Source organism: Bactrocera dorsalis, chromosome 4 (genome assembly GCF_023373825.1).
Source record: "Bactrocera dorsalis isolate Fly_Bdor chromosome 4, ASM2337382v1, whole genome shotgun sequence".
In the NCBI taxonomy this organism is placed as follows: Eukaryota; Metazoa; Arthropoda; class Insecta; order Diptera; family Tephritidae; genus Bactrocera; species Bactrocera dorsalis.
In genome coordinates this window covers 45,431,703-45,453,316 of record NC_064306.1, presented here as the reverse complement: position 1 = coordinate 45,453,316, position 21,614 = coordinate 45,431,703, and the positions used below count along the sequence as shown (strand labels likewise).

Here is a 21,614-nt window from a genome sequence, read left to right as displayed (position 1 = left end):
TAGTGCATATGGGAGTAAGCATGCACTACAGCAACAATTTCGCTCACATTCCATTTCGAATTAATATGGCAAATGGCGGAATTGTTCAATTTCGCTTGCTGACGGTATTAGTGATAACGGAAGCGGAGGAGAGGAAGCATTCGCGCTCATATGCGAGCGTATTTGCTGTTGACAGTTGCAAAATGTGCACTAGGGCTACACATGTACATATGTATGTAAAAGTATGGATAGGCGTTCCCCTCCCTTTTTGTGTTGTCGCAACATATTTAAAATTGCATGCTCCCATTTCCAGCAGGTCAGAGGATGAAAGATCAACAGCCCGACCGACAGCAACTACATTGAAACACACACCACTTGCCCTAAAGCCCTAGCCCTGGATAAGCTGGCACCAGGGTGTGTATATATGTATGTAAATTTATGTGAACATGTGTGTGTGTATGAGAGTGCATGTGCTGTCCTTTTTGAAGCTGTGCAGGAAAAGGGTTGACTGCTGGTACAAACATATTTCTTGTTTTCACTTTATTTGCCGTCAACTCACATTATCCAATATAAGTTTTGTTTTTGTAGTGATGCTGCTGCATGCTTATACATATCTATGTACATATGTTAGGCAGACACGCACACACATATTGGATTATGCACTCATGCATGCAGATAATTTTAAGCTTATCAAATACTAAATTTAATTTTATGAAGTGCAAAGTTGAGAAATGTGTGTAGGATTAGCAAAGCCAAAACAGCTCCTCGAATCCAACATACTTAGAAGATTAATGAAGAAAATAAATACTGGAAAGTAGATAATATCATCCTTCAGAAAATATCAATTAATTATAAGTGTGTAACTTTGTTGTAGACTCTGAGCAGAGATTTTCAAAGAAAAAACCAAAGACAGAAGTCTTGCTCATAAGTAAACGAAAAGTGGTAAAGGAAAGTACACCTCTCATCATAGGGGAGTGTGAGATACATTTACAGACACAAATAAAGTATCTGAGATTAATAATAGACTCAAGGCTCAAATTTAAAGAGCACCTAGAAGACTCTGCAGGTAATTCGAATAGAACACTAACCGCCTTGTAAAGGCTGCCTGCGTTACAGCCGACGATTTTTAATCGCAAAGATAACACCGGTCAACAAAAAAAAATATTTTTTTGGGGTTTCTGTTCTCATGCTTGAATTCTGATTATATACATTGAAAAACTCTTAAATATTAATCTTTGATTCTTAAAGTTTGCTTTGGGCTGATCTACATCGATAAGTATATTTTAATTTATTTCATGAATCAAAGATGGCAGCACTTTGATTAACCCGAAAGTAAACAGTATTATTATTTGTAAGAGCCACAGTAGTGAATGTTAACCTGTTTATAATATAGGGTGATTTTTTAAGAGCTTGATAACTTTTTAAAAAAAAAAACGCATAAAATTTGCAAAATCTCATCGGTTCTTTATTTGAAACGTTAGATTGGTTCATGACATTTACTTTTTGAAGATAATTTCATTTAAATGTTGACCGCGGCTGCGTCTTAGGTGGTCCATTCGGAAAGTCCAATTTTGGGCAACTTTTTCGAGCATTTCGGCCGGAATAGCCCGAATTTCTTCGGAAATGTTGTCTTCCAAAGCTGGAATAGTTGCTGGCTTATTTCTGTAGACTTTAGACTTGACGTAGCCCCACAAAAAATAGTCTAAAGGCGTTAAATCGCATGATCTTGGTGGCCAACTTACGGGTCCATTTCTTGAGATGAATTGTTGTCCGAAGTTTTCCCTCAAAATGGCCATAGAATCGCGAGCTGTGTGGCATGTAGCGCCATCTTGTTGAAACCACATGTCAACCAAGTTCAGTTCTTCCATTTTTGGCAACAAAAAGTTTGTTAGCATCGAACGATAGCGATCGCCATTCACCGTAACGTTGCGTCCAACAGCATCTTTGAAAAAATACGGTCCAATGATTCCACCAGCGTACAAACCACACCAAACAGTGCATTTTTCGGGATGCATGGGCAGTTCTTGAACGGCTTCTGGTTGCTCTTCACCCCAAATGCGGCAATTTTGCTTATTTACGTAGCCATTCAACCAGAAATGAGCCTCATCGCTGAACAAAACACGCGCGCGAAACACATTTCGAACCGAACACTGATTTTGGTAATAAAATTCAATGATTTGCAAGCGTTGCTCGTTAGTAAGTCTATTCATGATGAAATGTCAAAGCATACTGAGCATCTTTCTCTTTGACACCATGTCTGAAATCCCACGTGATCTGTCAAATACTAATGCATGAAAATCCTAACCTCAAAAAAATCACCCGTTAGCTGTAACAACAATATTAGTGTATTACTCAGTTAAAAAATGGCATCAAGTCAGTGTAAAAATTATGTTGATTTATTGTTTTATTTGCGGTGAATTTATTAAAGGTAGAAGTAAAAAATTTGCTTTATCAACAAATTTGAAACTTTGCGAAACCTATGAAGCCTATTTTAACTTAAAAGTCAGTAATCAAAATGAAAAGTGGGTACCTCACTTCGCCTGCGTTAATTGTAAAAATACTTCAGAAGGTAAGAAAAAAATCGAAAAATGGCTCTAATTTCTACGAAAGCAAACTTTAACCGGAAATAAAAATTTTTTCCTTATTTTTGTCATAGGAGAAACTAAAATTTAACATACAGATGTCAGACCCAAAAATCGTGTTGACCTGTGTAATGAAAGCGGTTGTCTTACATGCGGCTCCATTTTCAAGTCCAGGTGCCAAATATTAAAGCATATGCCAGACAAATATGCGCAGTGTGCATAAGCTGTCGACACTAAGAGTTATCAGTGCTTTCCGGACAATATCAAGCAATGCTGCTGAAGTAATAGCCATTACGAAGCCCATTGACATCCAGGGTGACGAATATACAAGTTATCAGAGCCGTCTATAAGAACTAAAAGAGAAGAAAAAGCTTAACAATATGGCACCAGCGGTGGCAAACCGCACTCAAAGGACGCAGGACCGACAGACTGATACCGGATATCCATTCGTGGATAAACAAACGACATGGGAACCTGAAGTTCCACCTGACCTAAATACAAAGCGGACACGGGTGCTTTAGAAGCTACCTGTACAGATTTCAGCCCGCCATTAGTCCGAATTGTCCGACGTGTTAAGAGTGCTTTGAAGACTATGAGCATGTATTATTTTATTGCCCTCACTTTTTAAGTACAAGCAAAATTTTAAAACTACACTGAGTGGTGTTAAACGGTGGAAAATTTGACGACATTATGACAAAATTGAGCAGTTTAGGAGTTCGTTAGTCCGAGCCACAGAGGAGTCATAAATGTCTTATCACTACCACGAAGTAATGCTCAATATGGGCACAATAGACCCATGGTCGCAGTGCATGCCTCTATTAATAATCTATCTAATAAGTAATGCTCCGTGAAAGAGCCCGGAGTTGGGAGTAGGTTGGATTTAGCGGATTCAAGTTCGGAACTACGGCTTTTGAGGATTTCTCTACTTTAAAAACAAAAAAAAAAAACTAAAAAAAAGTATCTATGCGGACAGATACACACACTCATATTACAGTAGGAAATGGAAAATATCATCAAGCTGATCATTTACACCTGTACAAAATTTCAAATTGATATACCAAAAGCTGAAGGACTAGTTACATCGAGTCAACTCGTCATGCTGATTATTTATTTAAATATGTATATATTTTGTAGAGTCGCCGGCGTTTCCTTCTCGGTATTACAAAAATCGTGGACAACTTGATGTACCCAGTTTAGGATATAAAAGTCTCTTGAGCTATTAGTGGATCTAATATCTTATTTCACGATAAATCTGCACTGGTTTCCAGTACGCTGTGATTATCCTGGTAACTGTGAAGCAGAAGAACTAGTTGGAGCAGGCAACATTCTACCATAAATAAAGAGGGAATATCCTGTTATAGATATAGTTGATTTTCAGGTGGAAACAATCTTCGACTTGTTCAACAAGCAACTTAGCATGGCACAAATGGAATATGGGCCGCACATGTCGAAGAATGATGAAAAAGTAGTAGTGCTGCCTCATTGGCAGACATGCCAGCAGACTGAGTATACCATTTGGAGGTGACATTGTATTTATTTTGAAAATTCTTTATTTATACTTCGAAATCAATTTGATCCCCTTCAAAGTAATCCCCTCCCGATGTAATGCACTTAAGCCAACGGATTTTCCAATCTTCGAAACACTGGTTGTAGTCACTTTCCAGGATTTCCTTCAGTTCCGTCTTCGCTGCGGCTTGAATCTCCTCTATCGTATAAAAACGGTGTCCCCGGAGCGGTATTTTGAGCTTGATGAATTGCCAGAAGCCGCACGGCGCCAGATCAGGTGAATACGGTGGTTGCGGTACGATATGGGTTGAGTTTTGGCGAAATGATCATGAATTAAAGGGGCAGTATGGGATGGTGCATTATCGTGGTGTAAAAACCAAGAATTGTCTTTCCACAATTCCAGCCTTTTTAGGCGGATAGCGTTACGCAAACGACGCATAACGTTCAAGTAATATCCCTTGTTGACTGTTGGAATGGTTGGAAGGAAATCATAATGCACAACCCCACGATAATCGAAGAAAACAGTCAACATGACCTTGATTTTTGAGCGACTTTGGCGCGATTTTTTGGTCTCGGCTCTTTTTTGACACGATATTCGCTCGATTGATCGGTTGTTTCGGGGTCGTAAGCATAGATCCATCGCTAGTTATAATGCATTTCATGACACCCTGGTAGTCGGAAAGCATCGTTTCACACACTTCAACGCGACGCCTTTTTTCCAAAAAATTCAATGTTTTCGGTACCAGTCGAGAATTGACGCGCTTGAGGCCCAAAACATCCTTCAAAATGGTATTGGCTGAGCCTTTCGATATGCCAACTTCATCAGCAAGGTCTCTAATTGTTAATCGACGGTTTTTCAACACCAAATCTTTGATTTGTTGAACGTGAGCTTCGTCGGTTGAGGTTGATGGTCGCCCTGGACGGTCTTCGACACGTTCACGGCCAGCTTGGAACTCACTATACCAGCAGGCTGAGATGGGATATCTTCCACGGCTCGGTATGTCTCCACTTTAAGAGAAATTAAAAAAATAGGTTTTTTATCAAATCCACTGCGTTGTTGGATAACGCTTAAATTGGTTACCAGTCGAGAGCTCAAAGGGCCTTAAGTGCACCGTCGGCAGCCTGGCACTGCTGCGACTCCCTTTTCTTTTAAGTAAATTGTTCTTAGAATTCCTTCCCGATCTGCTAGAATAATACTTTTTATCACAGACCGGGAAGAAGCAAGATACATTTGACCTAAATCAAAACAGCTCTGCCTTTAGCTACTACTACTAAGTAGAACTTAAATCATTTTTATTTAAAAGCAACTGATATTTTTCACTAAAAGTCTCATGATACTTAAACGGACTCGATATTACCCACAGAAAGGAGTAGCCTTAATTTAAAAGACAACCACTTTACCGTAAATCCGATATCATTTTCTACATTCAATACACTCTTAAATTGCATAAATCCGTTTACGTAACACTTTAATACGGCTAATATAGAAATTGTTGATAGTTGCGTTTAAAAGCTTATCCTTTAAGTGCACGTACCAAAGGCTTTCAATGCCAATGTTTATTCCCCAATGATTTTCTTAAATTAGTTTTCCGCTTTTAGTCGAGTATACAGGCCAGTTGACCGACATCAACGGTGATTTCCGTGCCAAGCAAAGCAAACTTGATAAACGAAAGCAGAAAAAATCAAGAAAAAAAATAAGACAAAGTGAAGTGGCGCAAGCCAAGCTCGGTCGCGTGCAAAGAAGTCACACATTTCTATTCTGCAGCTGCGTGCGCAGCCAATAAGTGAGCAAATAAATACCTCAATTTCATTTTCGAACTTATCGCTTCGCTGATATCTAACGACGTTACGTGCTGCAGAATCAATTTCAGTGCAAAAACAAAAACGAACACGGCGTATGGCGTGTGGATTGGGTGAAGAAAGCACGAGCGAGGTCGTATAAAAGCATATAAAAAATTACAGAAAGGCTACGACGACCTAACGACCTAGCCGCCACAGTGCAACACTGTGCGCGCGAGCTTCTAAGAATCTTAAGACAAACAGAAAGAAAATGGTAACTGAGCACGAAGCAATGTAAACACGAGCAAAATCGTGGCAATAAAATAAATAAAATGCAACACGTTATGCGGATCTGATAAGAGCCAAAGTGGCAAGGACGCCGATAGAGGACTACACAGTCTGTTGACAGTCAACAAGCGAAGCGATGGAGACAATGGATAGAAAAAAATTTAGTTGAAGAGTGGAGAAATGGAGCACCAAAAGGCACATATGCTACCTCAAACACCCGACTTGGTCAGAAGGTAACAAAGTAAAGTTTGTCAGTCACCAGCAAGACTTCCCTGCGTCCGTTCACCCGCCGGTTGCTTGAAAGCATAGTTGTAATTGTCCAACCGAAATGCAATCAGAAAAAAATATACAAGAAAACGGCGTTCCATAAACATATGTGGACGAAAAACAAAACAACAACAACCTTCACATTCCACCTCTCTTCCGTCAGCAATTTGGTCAGTGCTGCTTGTTGGCCTCTCACAGCACTGCCTTACGGATGATATGACCCCGAAAAGACACGGGGTGCGGTTTCGGAATTTATTACGTGTAAATGTAAATAGCGGCACGTTCTGCGTTCGAAGACAAATGCACAGCTGTCAAGCGGACAATAACGCTAACATAACGGCAGCGTCAACAATAAGCGCGCGCGTATGTATAAAATAATAAAATACTTGAGAAAAAATGCACGGTACTCACGGTCGGTTCGTATTCATAGAACAAAGAGAAGCGCAAAAATACGCAACACGCGACGGGACATTTAAGTACAACCAGCCGCGATGCTACGGTTCGTGGGTAAACAAACAAAAGCAAAGAAGATCACGTGCTGACTTTCTTCATTGACTCCCGCTTTTTGTTGTTTTATTTTAGTTATTGCGATAAAATTCCATTTGTGTGTTTGCTTTTCTGCGGTGCATCCTACGATGCTTGCAGTTCCAGTTTTGCAGTGGGACGAAATTTGATAGAATTTCGTAGACCTGTAGCTTTATCCACAAGTTGAACAATACCATATATCGATTTTGCAGAAGGATTTTGGTTTGCGGGCTTACAAAATCCAACTCGTGCAAAAATTAATGGCGAACAACCATCAAACACGTCACATGTTCGGTCCATGGACCCAAACAGAGATGGTCGCCGATTCAGATTTTCACAAGAAAATGTTGGTCTTTGTTTCATAGATCGGAAGCCGGCCATTTTTACAGTCATTGTGAACACTATGCCAAGCTAGATGGCGCTGGATCGGAGGGTTTTGCATGTGACAGCTAGAGGCGCAAAAAACACACCAAATTTATTGAGCAAAAGTTTCGGTGAGCGCATTATCTCGTGTCCTGGACCTATGACGTGGCCTCTAAGAACTGCGATTCAACTCCATTCAACTATTTTTGTGGGGATGTGTGAAGCTATGCGGATAGGCCCGAGACAATGGACACTTTGAAGTAGAATATTCAACGCGTTAGGGCAGACATACTGCAAAAAGTGGTCGAAAATTGAGGGATACGGCTGTGACTTGCCCGAAATCATTTCTAAAATATAATGACAAACCCTTATACGTATAATGAAGCTAACTTTTCGATAAGTTGGATGCATCTTATTTCTTCCTGTAACCACATGTCTAAAGAAACACACTTTTTATATACTAATTTTTGGAAGAAATATGCATTTTCGGCAAACATAACCTCAAAAGTCATGAACATCTCGTCGAGACGAATAACGTTCGCAACAATAAACGCAAAAATTAAGGTTTGTATTTTGAAGGAGTCCAGTAACTGAGTAGTCCTTATATTTGAAAATTTTTCAAATAAACAAAACAGATGAAAATTACGAGCAAGGTGTCAAACCCGTCTATGGAAAACTAATGTTTCCAAATGAGACAGACTCATGTTTGTTTCCCCTTTTCGTAACTAGTGCATTGGCATTTGCCGAAGCGTATTAATTCGAGTAGGGCCAGAAACCATGAATAAGCATGCGTCTTTCGATTGCTTTTCGAGGGCATCCTATTAGATTATAGTAGTATAGATTCACCAAAGAAGTTCCATTAAATTTTGTGTACGGAATCACATTTCTGGTGCAAAAACGTTCAAACATCACATGTTCGGTCTTTGAAGTAGAAAATTCAAAGCGTTAGGGCAGACATACTGCAAAAAGTGGTCGAAAATTGAGGGATACGGCTGTGACTTGCCCGAAATCATTTCTAAAATATAATGACAAACCCTTATACGTATAATGAAGCTAACTTTTCGATAAGTTGGATGCATCTTATTTCTTCCTGTAACCACATGTCTAAAGAAACACACTTTTTATATACTAATTTTTGGAAGAAATATGCATTTTCGGCAAACATAACCTCAAAAGTCATGAACATCTCGTCGAGACGAATAACGTTCGCAACAATAAACGCAAAAATTAAGGTTTGTATTTTGAAGGAGTCCAGTAACTGAGTAGTCCTTATATTTGAAAATTTTTCAAATAAACAAAACAGATGAAAATTACGAGCAAGGTGTCAAACCCGTCTATGGAAAACTAATGTTTCCAAATGAGACAGACTCATGTTTGTTTCCCCTTTTCGTAACTAGTGCATTGGCATTTGCCGAAGCGTATTAATTCGAGTAGGGCCAGAAACCATGAATAAGCATGCGTCTTTCGATTGCTTTTCGAGGGCATCCTATTAGATTATAGTAGTATAGATTCACCAAAGAAGTTCCATTAAATTTTGTGTACGGAATCACATTTCTGGTGCAGAAACGTTCACAATGTTGGAAAAGAACTTCGGTGATAATTGCTTGTCGCGAGCAAATGTTTTGACTGGTATAAATTATTCAAAGAAGGTCGAGAACGCGTTGAGGGCAAATCACGTCAAGGACGACTGATGATCAACACGTAAATAAAATAAAGGATGATGCTTGAGAATTGCCTATTCACAGTCAGAGATCCTACTGGCATGGTTGAAATATCGGTGGGATCAATGAGTCTTGGATCTATGCTTACGACCCGGACACAGACGATCAAACGGTCGAATATCGTGACAAAGGTGAACCGAAGCCGAAAAAACACGTTAACAAAGCAGTTCAAAAATCAAAGTTATGTTGGCAGTTTTCTTCGTCGTGGGTACTCTAAATACCGTCCGACCAACCAAACTGTCACCGAAAAATACTATTTGAGTATTATGCGGTGTTTGCGCGAAGCTATTCGTGAAACGAGGCCCGAGTTATGGTCCAATAATGCACCGTCGCATTCGGTATTGAGAGCTATTCCGGAATTTGACTTTTACAAATGTTTGGAGGATTGAAAACACGTTGGCAGAAGTGCCTTGGCCTTGGGGCCAGGCGCGCATTATAACTTTCAGTCAACAAAAAAAAACTTAGGTTCTTTCCATTGCTACTCATATATTTCTCCATCAAAAATGTCTTCAAAGAGCAAAGTCAATACCACATATACTTCGGAAAGCCCACTGTACTCCGACTTTTGAACACGATAACTTGCTTCCAACAGTGTTGCCCCCACTTTCGTTATAGTATAATGGCATTGTCCAAACAAAACTATCGCATTGTTTACTTGTGTTGCTGTCAACCTTTTTGTTGTGGCTTTTATTTCCATTCCCAGAGCGCTTGCAAAGTAAGACCGCTTGCCAATGCAATGCGAGAGTGCAAACAACACTTTAAAACGCGACTATACCCGCATTTACTCCGCGTGCAAAGGTTTGTGTACCGGCAGTCTCTTTGCACAAATGCCATTGAGTTTATTTGCTGTGTGGTCCCCCCACATTCCACGTCGTTCTCATTCATTGCTGACGGTGTTCATATGACAGCGACTATTTTTAATGTTGTTTATATTTACACACTGACAAATAAATGTGCACAGACATAACTATATGTGTATCTGTGCGTTTAAGTATTGTTGACATTGAGAGAATAACAAATGCTCTGAAATAAGAAAATTTCGCGTCAGCGGTAAGTTTGTTTGTCCTACTGGTCGTCAACGTTTTATGAGAAATCGCTTTGGGCTAAAATGTCTAGTGCTTCTTAGACGTCATCACTTTGCTCTGTAGAATTTGGTTTGGTTTTGCTTAGCAGAATCAGTAGCATTACTTCAATGTCGCATGATGCCTTTGGGTTGGCAGGACCTGTAGTCAGCATAAATGCATTTGCCTAAAGCTTCCGTGAGGTTATGTTAATTGCAATTTATAGGAGGCAGAGAAAAGCGGATGGTGGTTCTAAATACATTTTTTATACAGCCGAACACTTCCATATTACACGAAGAAGTATAGTCACTGAATCCATTATGGGTATACGAGTATAGAGAATAGCTTAGATTTTTTCTTACAAGCAAATTCGCAGGAAAAGTTGTAAATATATATAATGAGCATACAGTTAGGAGCAAAATTTTTCTGATCACGGAAAAAATGCCTACGTTTTTAGAAATGAAAAACCGCCGGCGACCAGCGTTAATTTTATAAAGATATTAGTTTATAAAGGACCTTAAATCAAAGTCCTGTGAAGTTTCGCTAATAGTTATGACATAAGTAGTTGTTCTCCCGTTATTTTTATCACGCCCAAATGTAGGCAACAATTTTTGTAAATTTTTCAGGTAATCTGTTAAGTGCTATGAATTTATGTTCCAGCTCTGTTCCGAATTTAAATTCTTATTAAATGTTTGAGGATGTGAAAGGAAGCTTTGTGCACAGTTATTGCCGTCATAGCTTACAAAACATTGTAGCGAGGGTCAATACAAGATTCAGATTAGATTCAACGGAATTGGTTCTTAGGAGCTTATTCCCGTTTTCAGACCTCAAACAAAAGATCGCTACAAAAATGGTGTCAAAAGGTTAAAAGGTCGCATCAGTTATCGTCATCGACGACAAATGTGTTGAATGATAAAATCACCAAAGCTATAATACTCTTCACTTTTATTTAGCTCCACACGATTTTTGAATGGCTTAATTGGTGGATCACTAATAAATCTGTTCATATTGAAAGAAAAAATTAGTACCACAAATCGATAAGGATATTTCAAACCGAATATTTTGATAAAACTACATTCTATATTGCCAAAAAAACAAAGATCGTGAAATAACTGAGTAAGTAAGCATCGTCACAATACGCACATAAAAATCATAATTGAAAACCAGGAGGCATTGAATGATGACCAGGAGGGTGTTGGGCCTATCGATCAAATTTTCGTTCGAGTTTTATTGGTTTAAGGTAGTAGTCTGGTAACTTGGGTTCAAACAATCGAAAAAATTGTTTGCTTAATTTGAAAGTACAATGCCTTGAGAATATACTGTGAAAATTTCAGACAGAAATTCGGAATATTTTGGGAGTTACACCGAGTTTCCTAGAGCGCCTCGGAGTCCTCTCGCTCGGAGTTGTTGAACTTTAAACTTTTTTCTACTGAAACGATTGCTTTCAAATTTTAACAGGCTGTTCTACACACTTATAGTTCTCGTCGGAACTAACAAGAATTTTTTTCACTCCTAACTTTTTATTTTACAACCCTTTCTTTGCTAAAATAAAATTCCTTTTTTTCAAAGGCCGCCATTTTGTTATTTACTCTTGAAATTTAACTTCAGTAGTTCCGACCAGAATGGCATGTCTACTCGTATAGATTAAGAATTATCAAGAATATTTGATTTCAGATAACATCCAGAGCCAAAATCACTCGGGTCACCCATGTGCATTTTTTTTGAGGTTCCAACTTCGAGTAACAATAATAATAGTAATAAAGTATTAAATTTTTTCAAATACATTTTTTTTTATATTTTCAATAAGTAAATAAAAACACTTTAAATATTTAAGATAATTCATTTCTATTTTCCTATAAAAAACCACCCTCCCCTCATGAAAATAGGCATAAGTTACCTGACTACTACCTTAATCCATCATTGTTTATTTTCAAATGATCGCAAAACCTTTATGCCACCACTACCTTTTTCTAGAAAGTTATTTTGTGCACCATCTGCGGAAGGCTGGATACACAAAAACGTTTGATGTTCGGGCGCCGCATGATTTGACGCAAAAAAACTTCTGAACCGAATCAACGCTTGCGATATGTTTTTTGAAGCGGATGGTGACTAGCGACGAAAAATGGATCATATACGATAATATCAAGCGAAAACGGTCGTGGTCGAAGACCAGTGTCCAAGCCGGGATTCACGGCCAGGAAGGTTTTGCTGTGTGTTTGGTGGGATTGTAAGGGAATCATCCTCTATGAGCTGCTCCCATATGGCCAGACGCTTAATTCTACCATCTACTGCGTCTCTTTTTTTTTATTAATTCTGAAAAATGCTTGAAATTCGCGACTCTTGAATAGAATAATTCCTTAAATAGACAAAGCTATATCAAAGAGTAATTTTCACAAAGTAGGATTTAACCGCAAATTCAGAGAGTACACATTAAATAGATCATGTTATTCATGCATTTTTAAAACTCTCTAATATAGCAACATTGCTGCAATGCCAACAAACTACATACATATGTACGTATGTATATAGATGTATAGAAATGTGCATAGGCAAATGTCATTCAACTTTGTCGCATCAAATAAAATCGAAATATTTGGCACTGGCATACCGAGCTTTCACTTTATTAAATGGCGTTGTGGATGTGCTTCGCCGAACGTGAAAGCATATTTTGCAATTTAATAATTAAATTCCTGCAGCACCTTACCTTGATGCATTAGTGATAGAGAAAAACAGAGGGAAAGGCAGAGAGCTAGAGAGTGAGGGAGTGAGAGTGTGTGGGTTAAGCTTTTGTGCAGGTGCAATATATTAGAAGCAAAACCGCGTTGCCAAGTCCAGCAGAGCAAAAAGTCGGTAAAGCTAACAAGCATACATATGTACATACCTTAATGTACACACATAAACATATATATAAACAGACATATATATATATACAAATACACGGACATTCTGGCTTTTACGCTGTGCATACAAGCCACAAAAACAACTCGGCGCGATGCCGGCAATGGAGCGCTGCGAATGCGACAGGTGCACACTACTACATTTATAGTGTTGGGTTAGTATGTGGACCACCCAGGCGGCATGTTGCCAGGAAACAACAGCAGCAGACAGGTTGGTAAAAGGCGGCAGGCAGAACACGTGCGGCGTAATAAAATCGGAAAGCTTGTGGATGCAGGACGCAACGAACAAAAATGCTACAAGCATATAGTAAAACGTAGCAAGATATGCATGTATGAACACATCCACACACACACATGTGCATATATAAGCACGTACAGAGCTCGCCAGTAGATTTCACGCCAAGTCATGTGATTGCAAGCAGGCAGAAGAAGCACTCACATACGCTTATTCAGTTTGGTATCATTTCAGGCCCGTGCCTGTGTGTGTATGCATATGCAGACACTTGTAACTGCTATTTACGGAAGAAATACGGCGCGTGTACTTTCAGCGCAAAACGCTGCAGTGGCACATAAAAGACCTCATAAAAGCTTGGCGTGGGGGGTGACGGGTTTGTGCAACGCTTTAATCAAATTCGCGGCGTTGCACAAATGGCACACACACACACACTCGCATAACTACCTGAGGTATATTGAATAAATGCAGCTGAGGTAATAGTCGCGTGCTGGTGTTAAATATGTTTACATTTCAGCACTTTCAATGAGAGCTTATATTCATACACACACACACACATTTGCAGATAAAACTAAGAAGTCAGTGTAATGGTTCATTGCACGTATGAATCGATGGTATTTAAAGCTTGAAATGTTAGTTTGAGATAAATACAATTATGTAAGTTATGTAGGAATCCAAAGCAGTTCAAAAATCTGAAGAAGCAAGAAGATACTTTAACACCGAAGCGATATTTTAGCTCATAACTGCGTTTCTTACAGCATAGTAGAGTATACAAAAGTCATTATCTTGATTTTGATAGTTCAAGATGGCGCCACGTGTAGATGTTCACGCAAGTGAGGAAAGTTCTCAGATCGCCATTCACTTGGGAGTGGCCAAAAACGATTATTTTACATATGGCTCAAGCAGCTCACGACTACCGGTCTTAGACCGTGTATTCTCTGGGTAGCCTAAGAACATCCGTTTGAAGGCGAGCAAAAGTGAGAAGGCGAAACATCCCCGCCACAGGGTTGTGCCCCGGGTTTGGACCCGCCACGTAAAAAACAGTACCAATGAAAACTAATCGACAGTCTCGGATGAGAGACCCCTCTTTTGATTACGACCATGGCAAACGAATTGAGGGGGCATGCACCTGGAATGTCCGGTCCCTCAATTTGGAATATGCTGCTACCCAGCTCGTTGATGTCCTCGTAAGAGTAAATTTTGACATCACCGCCGTCCAAGAAATGCGATGGACTAAGGCGAGTAGGCCCTTGTGACAATTACTACAGTCGCCACATAAAGAAGTGCAAATTAGGTGTGGGTTTCGTGTTGGGAAAAAGACTCTGTCGCCGGGTTCTGGCATTCACTCTAGTGGATGAACGTCTAGCCACAATTCGCATCGCGCGCTTAGAGCGCAGCTGCACCGCCACACTCTACAAATCATGCTTGGCGATTTTAACGTCAGGGTGGGCAAAGATGGTATCTTCGGCACAACGGTCGGTAATTTCAGCCTCCACGAGGAAACATCCCCAAATGGGTTGAGGGTGATCGGCTTCGCCGGGGACCGAAATATGGTTAACAATAGTACTAGATTCCAGCATAGAAAAACTCATCAAGCTGCCAGGTTGTCGCCTCATCGAAAAGCCACTAGCCAGATCGATCACGTTGTTATAAAAGGAAGACACGTCTCCAGTGTTTTAGACTAAGTACTCTCCAAGGTCCTAACATTTACTCGGACCACTATCTTGTTGCAGCCAAGATACACACCCGCCTCTGTATAGCAAAAAACGCACGTCAAAAGACACAAGGAAGGTTCGACATCGAGAATCTGCAATCACAACAGACAACCGAATGATTTTCTACTCGACTTGCACTATCTCAGAGCACTCATCAGCAACTCGGTATAAGGAGATTGTGGAATGGCATTTCAAGGTCCTTACGTACGTAGAGGCAAGGGTAGTTGGTAGGCATGGTTCTAGTAACAGTTCGATAATTTTTTTATCTCGCATAGCTTATGCAAAAAGTTTCGAAAGAATAAAAACTGTGGGAATATACTGATTTTCGACTGGTAATAGATCTTTTGGTTCTGCGCTTTTTCTAAAAAAAAAAAACGCTTATTTTTTTCTTTTTCAAAAAATATAATTAAAGATTTCTTAACTGTTTCCATGAACTTCAGTGTCGAACAAGGAAAGTTTTGTATTTCTAGCCAAATTTTGTGTGCGGAACCGTTGCGAATGTTGGAAAAGGCTTACGGTGATTCAGTTTTATCAAAAAGACAAACCTACGAGTGGTACAAAACCTTCAAAGGATATCCAGAGATCGTTGAAGTCATGAATTATTCTGGATGTCCTTCGAACTCTTCAAAGTGTAAGCGAGATGGCAAGAAAGCACGACATCTTTCGCGAGTCTTGCTCGACTCATCTCTGTACAGATGAACTTTTTTCAAAAGGAGTACCATAAACAGGTCTCTTTGAACCAATGAGACATAGATGTATGAGTTTGACATTCAAAGAAATCAACAATCATCGCAATAGAGGGAAAAAATGAGCTGAAACCAAAAAAAAATACCACGCCTAAGCCGCCCAAAAATCAAGTTGATGTTCAATTTTTTATCTTCGAGATTTGGAGAATCAAAAATTGGTTCTAGAGGGACAGACGGTCAACAAAGAGTTCTATTTGGTCGTATGGAGGTCTTTGCATGAAAACATCTGTCGAAACTGGCCGGAATTGTGGAAGCACAATTTGTAGATTTTACTAGGCATCGAGCCACGATTTTAACTGAATTTAAAGCCGAAAATGCAATTACTAGCATGGACCAACCAACGTATTCACCAGTTTTGGCCCCGAGTATTTTTTTTGCTTTTTTTCCATACTGAAATTGCCGTTCAGTGGAAGCCGTTTTCAGTCCATCCAAGAGCTGAGGGAGACTGAAGGTCATCCCAAAAATTGCTTATTAAAAGTGTTTCGAGGACTGGAAAAATCGTTGATAACGGGTGATTTTTTTGAGGTTAGGATTTTCATGCATTAGTATTTGACAGATCACGTGGGATTTCAGACATGGTGTCAAAGAGAAAGATGCTCAGTATGCTTTGACATTTCATCATGAATAGACTTACTAACGAGCAACGCTTGCAAATCATTGAATTTTATTACCAAAATCAGTGTTCGGTTCGAAATGTGTTTCGAGCGCGTGTTTTGTTCAGCGATGAGGCTCATTTCTGGTTGAATGGCTACGTAAATAAGCAAAATTGCCGCATTTGGGTGAAGAGCAACCAGAAGCCGTTCAAGAACTGCCCATGCATCCCGAAAAATGCACTGTTTGGTGTGGTTTGTACGCTGGTGGAATCATTGGACCGTATTTTTTCAAAGATGCTGTTGGACGCAACGTTACGGTGAATGGCGATCGCTATCGTTCGATGCTAACAAACTTTTTGTTGCCAAAAATGGAAGAACTGAACTTGGTTGACATGTGGTTTCAACAAGATGGCGCTACATGCCACACAGCTCGCGATTCTATGGCCATTTTGAGGGAAAACTTCGGACAACAATTCATCTCAAGAAATGGACCCGTAAGTTGGCCACCAAGATCATGCGATTTAACGCCTTTAGACTATTTTTTGTGGGGCTACGTCAAGTCTAAAGTCTACAGAAATAAGCCAGCAACTATTCCAGCTTTGGAAGACAACATTTCCGAAGAAATTCGGGCTATTCCGGCCGAAATGCTCGAAAAAGTTGCCCAAAATTGGACTTTCCGAATGGACCACCTAAGACGCAGCCGCGGTCAACATTTAAATGAAATTATCTTCAAAAAGTAAATGTCATGAACCAATCTAACGTTTCAAATAAAGAACCGATGAGATTTTGCAAATTTTATGCGTTTTTTTTTTTTTTAAAAGTTATCAAGCTCTTAAAAAAACCCTTTATAAGTGTATTACATCTGGTGGGGATTACTTTGAAGGGGAGAGAATAAATGATGAACAATTAAATATTTTGAGTTTTTTTTACAATTTCCGAGTACGGTTTTGTTACAATATATCTCAAAGTTCTGTGTAAAATTTTGGTGAGATCGGTTGAGTAGTTTGCGAAATGCAAGTTTTCTGGGGTTATAAAGTGGAATATATTTTTATAAGAAATTTCTCAAAAATCTTAATTTAGAGACATATTAATCCCTCTAACAGTACAGTAAGTTTCGTATGTTCTGGGTGAATAAAGTGACTCTTCTGACAAATCTTTTTCGCATAAATAAACTTTTTAATTTTTTGATTTTCAATAACGGTTTCTTACGCTTTTTAAAGCTTTAACACATTTAGCGGCTTGTCAATTGAATGGCAGTTATCGAAATTTTTCTATTTAGAAATGAAAAATAATATTAATATTCCTACCCAATAGAATCTCATTTTAGTGCTGTGAACTTCTAATTACCAGATAATTTTTAATAATACGTTATTACTAGTAGCTCTCAAAAGTTACTATATGAATATTACTATCTGAACGCTTAAAATTTGTTGCCTCAAAATTTAATAAAATATCACATTTTCTTCCTCTTTCCAGCGAAATCAAATATCCCACATCACTGCCATACACAAACAAAGTGGTCTTAACTTCAGTTAATTCGTGTGACACAATCAAAAGGAATTTAACCGAGCAATGGAATTAGTGTCAAGCAACTCAACATGATGACAACCGCAATTGAAACCACATTTGTCACTCGCCAGGTGGCGTCCACATCAGTCACAACATTAATAAGAAGGTCGTCGAAATCAAACCGAACAAACCCACCATCGGCAACGACAACAACAACAGTAACGCAGTCGTGCAGGACTCCTACAGAGACACGGGATAGACCGCAAAGTTTGTGCACAAGAGGCACGCCAACAACAAGAACAACAAAGCGATATTATCACAATCGCACATCGTCGCCAGTAACCACGTGCACCACTGGACGCCGCATGCGGCGACTACTCAATGCACACTTGGTCATTACAGCAACAACACTGCAGCAATGTGCAGCCGTACGATGGCAACTGTTGGTTGCCTTTCTCATTTGCAACTGTATTGGTGAGTAGGTTCTATGTTACAAACAGATAACCATATATGAATATATGTATATTGCATAATATAAGAGTGAGGCTGGGTGTGAATGAGAGAGCTGCAGGAAGTGAAATTAATCAAATAGAGAGCTAATTACTTATGCCTAATTATAATGCGTTATGATAAGGCATGTGCTAAGCAAAAGCTAAAGGTCATATTTTTTTGTGTTTGTTTTTTTTTTTTTAATTCAGCCTCAATATATGTATATAACCAGACATTATAAAACCGGAAATGTAAGTAAGCTCAAAATTCAAAACAAATACCTTTATGAAAGATAATATTTTTTACAATTCAGAGTGACCTTTGTAACGATATGTAATATTGGAGAGTGCCCAATAGACTACAGATCGCCGTCCAAAACGTCAATTATTTTCTGTCTATCTACTCAACAGTTACGATTAGAGGAAGGTCTAAATCAAAGTAAAATGAAATGAAATGTTATCTCGGTCAAATGTATCGAAAATAGTTTTGAGAATGTTTTCTGCCTTTGAAACAACACAATTCACATATAAAAACACTTTTAAACAGTTTTTTAATGTTTCGGCGAACAGTTCAAAATTTAACAGTGGTATTGACTGATTTGTCTATTCAGTATCTTACGCTAACTCATCAAATTTGATCCGGACTGCAAAAAAAAAAAACATTTTCAAGTCCTTTCTGACTAATCGCTTCACGTAGACGGTCACTTAAGAATACTACTTGTACCTAGATCCTGTGCAGCGAACTCATGGTGAACCACACGATAGTAATCAAACAAAAGAAATGAATCACCTTGCTTTTTGACCAAGGATGTCGGTGGTTCCTAATGTGGTAGAGGGCAATATCCTACACAAAGCGAAAAGTTCGCTTCAGGTGTAGCGTACGTTAACTTATAAGAAGAACTTAGCATCAACAAACCTGAAATTCGACTCTCTTTATCTGGTCTTAATTATAAAATAGTCTCGATATCATTAACTTCAGTTAACATAGCTCTTCTCTTTCTCTTTTATAATAATTTTGTTGAGGAATGACCTTCAGCGGCTTTAACTCTAAGAAAATGCTGTATGGAAAGTCCTTAAAAAACCTGTTGATCAATTTCAAGCAACTGAAAAATTCAAAAGTCAAAATCATAAATTTAAACGAAATACTGAACGATTGTTAAAATCGGTATATAGCCTTACCAGTTCAAAATATTTACAACATAGACCATTTATTAGTCGTATAAAATAAAAAAAGTCTGATTATCTCATATTATATCTCTGTGCTGCCTCGGAAGTTCCGTCCTTATTTTCACGAAATTTTCTGAACGCACTTAAACCCAATCTTGGAAGTAGTAAACATTTCTTTTGTATAAATTACTCTCAGCTGTTTCTATAGCTCTCAGTTGGTTATCGATCGGAACCTTTAGTGTGATATTTTAATCACATCTTTGGTCTTAATATTTTGTTACAAAGGTATGGTAAGCAAAGAGAGTAAAATGATAACTCAAGTAATCCCTCCCCCTTTTCCAAAAAAAAAATAATATTTGGTAGTCAGAATATATATTTTTTATATATAAAACTTATATATAATCTTGAATTTGCTTTTCTGAAATATTGTGATATTTCTTAATGAATAGTGCGCACTATCCTAAAACAAATACGGTCTCAACCTATTTTCACGTTGCACAAAAGTGGTCTTATGACTGTAATGGAATAATGGAATCCATTTTGGTAGCATACTGTGTGATTGAAATTGTTCGTCATTAAAATAGGCTTCTGAGCCACTACAATCAATCATGCCATCGTTTTTCATTCACTTGTTATCAGGGTCCTCCGCGACTTTCGGCTTCGCATACTCATAAACCCACGCCTTATCACTAATAATGATGTGTTTAATAGCTTACGTTCATTAACCAAATTGTTCATAACATACCTCTGCTTTTTTACAAGTTTTCGATGTTATCGTCATTAACTGAGGGAAGACTCACCTGACTCTGACACTGAATGCGTAATGCCAATCAAATGCGTATGTTTCTTCAGAAAGTAGACTTCCAAAAACTGTTTGCAACATTTTTAACCATTGTGCCGTGATTTTATGAAACCCAAAACGTAAAACAAAATCAGTCGATTTTAGATTTTTTGCATAGTAAAAATCGCGATACACATTTTTCCCGGGGTAAACAAACAGTTCCCAAACACAAACTAATTGACCTATAGAAGTCAAACTTCACACAAATATAAAAAAGTTGAAGCAATACGCGGACCAGTCCGGGTCAAATTTGATCAGATGGTTTACAGATTGTAAATATGTCTAAAAAACAAATTCAAAGGTGTTAAGGCCTATAAAGGCGACACTATATAATCGGGCATAACCTAGAATATAAAACCCAATACTCGAGTTTATTCTTTTAAACTCAGGTGTGCTCGTTTTGGCTACATTCAATAGGTAAAAAATATCAGTGGTATGCTAATGAAACATACCTGTAAAAATAATATTCGACATTTCTAATTCTAAAAAAGAATGTAATAGAACTTGTACTCACCATATTTTGAATGTGATGTTTCAGTGATGGCTGATCAAGGTTTTAGAAAAAATAAAATGTGTCTGAAAAAGGAGAAAAAATTAAATTTTTAGTAATGTTTTTCAAGATTTTAACAGATTTTTTACATTTTATAAGTAGATATATAAAAATACATTAATTTTTTTAATTAAACATGCAATATATAGCCGAACCTAAATTGAATAGATAAGTTATTTAAGAAAATATACAATTTAAAAATCTATCCAAGTGAACTTCGATTAAATTTTTTGCATTCTACGCACCCTGTATGCTCTCTACGTGCCTGCGTAGGTATGAATGTGTGTATGAATGTATATATATGTATGTGATTAATGTGATTATGTTGCACAACAGATGATTGACAACATTAGCGTCTCTCTTATGTTGCTACATTTGATTTGCAACAACAATTTCAATTATGTACTCACTTATGTATTGAATTTGAAACTCATTTATAATTAAATAATAATTATGTAAATATACTGAAGAAAACTACTGCCGAAATGAATTATTATAATTGTGTGTTTTGTTCAATTTGTTCTATTTGTTTCTTTTTTACGCGATTTTTTAAATGCTGCTTAAATTGATTTGCCCCATTTCCATTCACAAATCGACTGACCAAAACAAAAATGCAATCCAATTGAATGAAAACAAAATAAAAAAAAAACCAAAACAAAATTGCACACACCCACCAAACCTCCCACTCCACGCCATTTCAACCATTTTCCATCACTCACCCACTCATGCAAAATCGTCCGATTGCAATCGTACCGCAAAAAAAAAAAAACAAATAAAAAAATACCGTTAAAAATCACAAACAACC

General features: G+C 38.2%; 1 protein-coding gene across 7 annotated transcripts in view; it reads left to right on the top strand.

Moving 5' to 3' along the window:
* LOC105222027 (neurotrimin) overlaps nucleotides 1-21,614 on the top strand; it is a 74,261-nt gene that overhangs the window by 22,271 nt on the left and 30,376 nt on the right. For all 7 annotated transcript variants that reach the window (XM_049456017.1, XM_049456018.1, XM_049456016.1 and 4 more), the window contains exon 3: nucleotides 17,731-18,237. In XM_049456017.1, coding sequence (XP_049311974.1) covers nucleotides 17,853-18,237 — 385 coding nt within the window. In that variant the 5' untranslated portion in view covers nucleotides 17,731-17,852. The remainder of the gene's footprint in view (nucleotides 1-17,730; nucleotides 18,238-21,614) is intronic.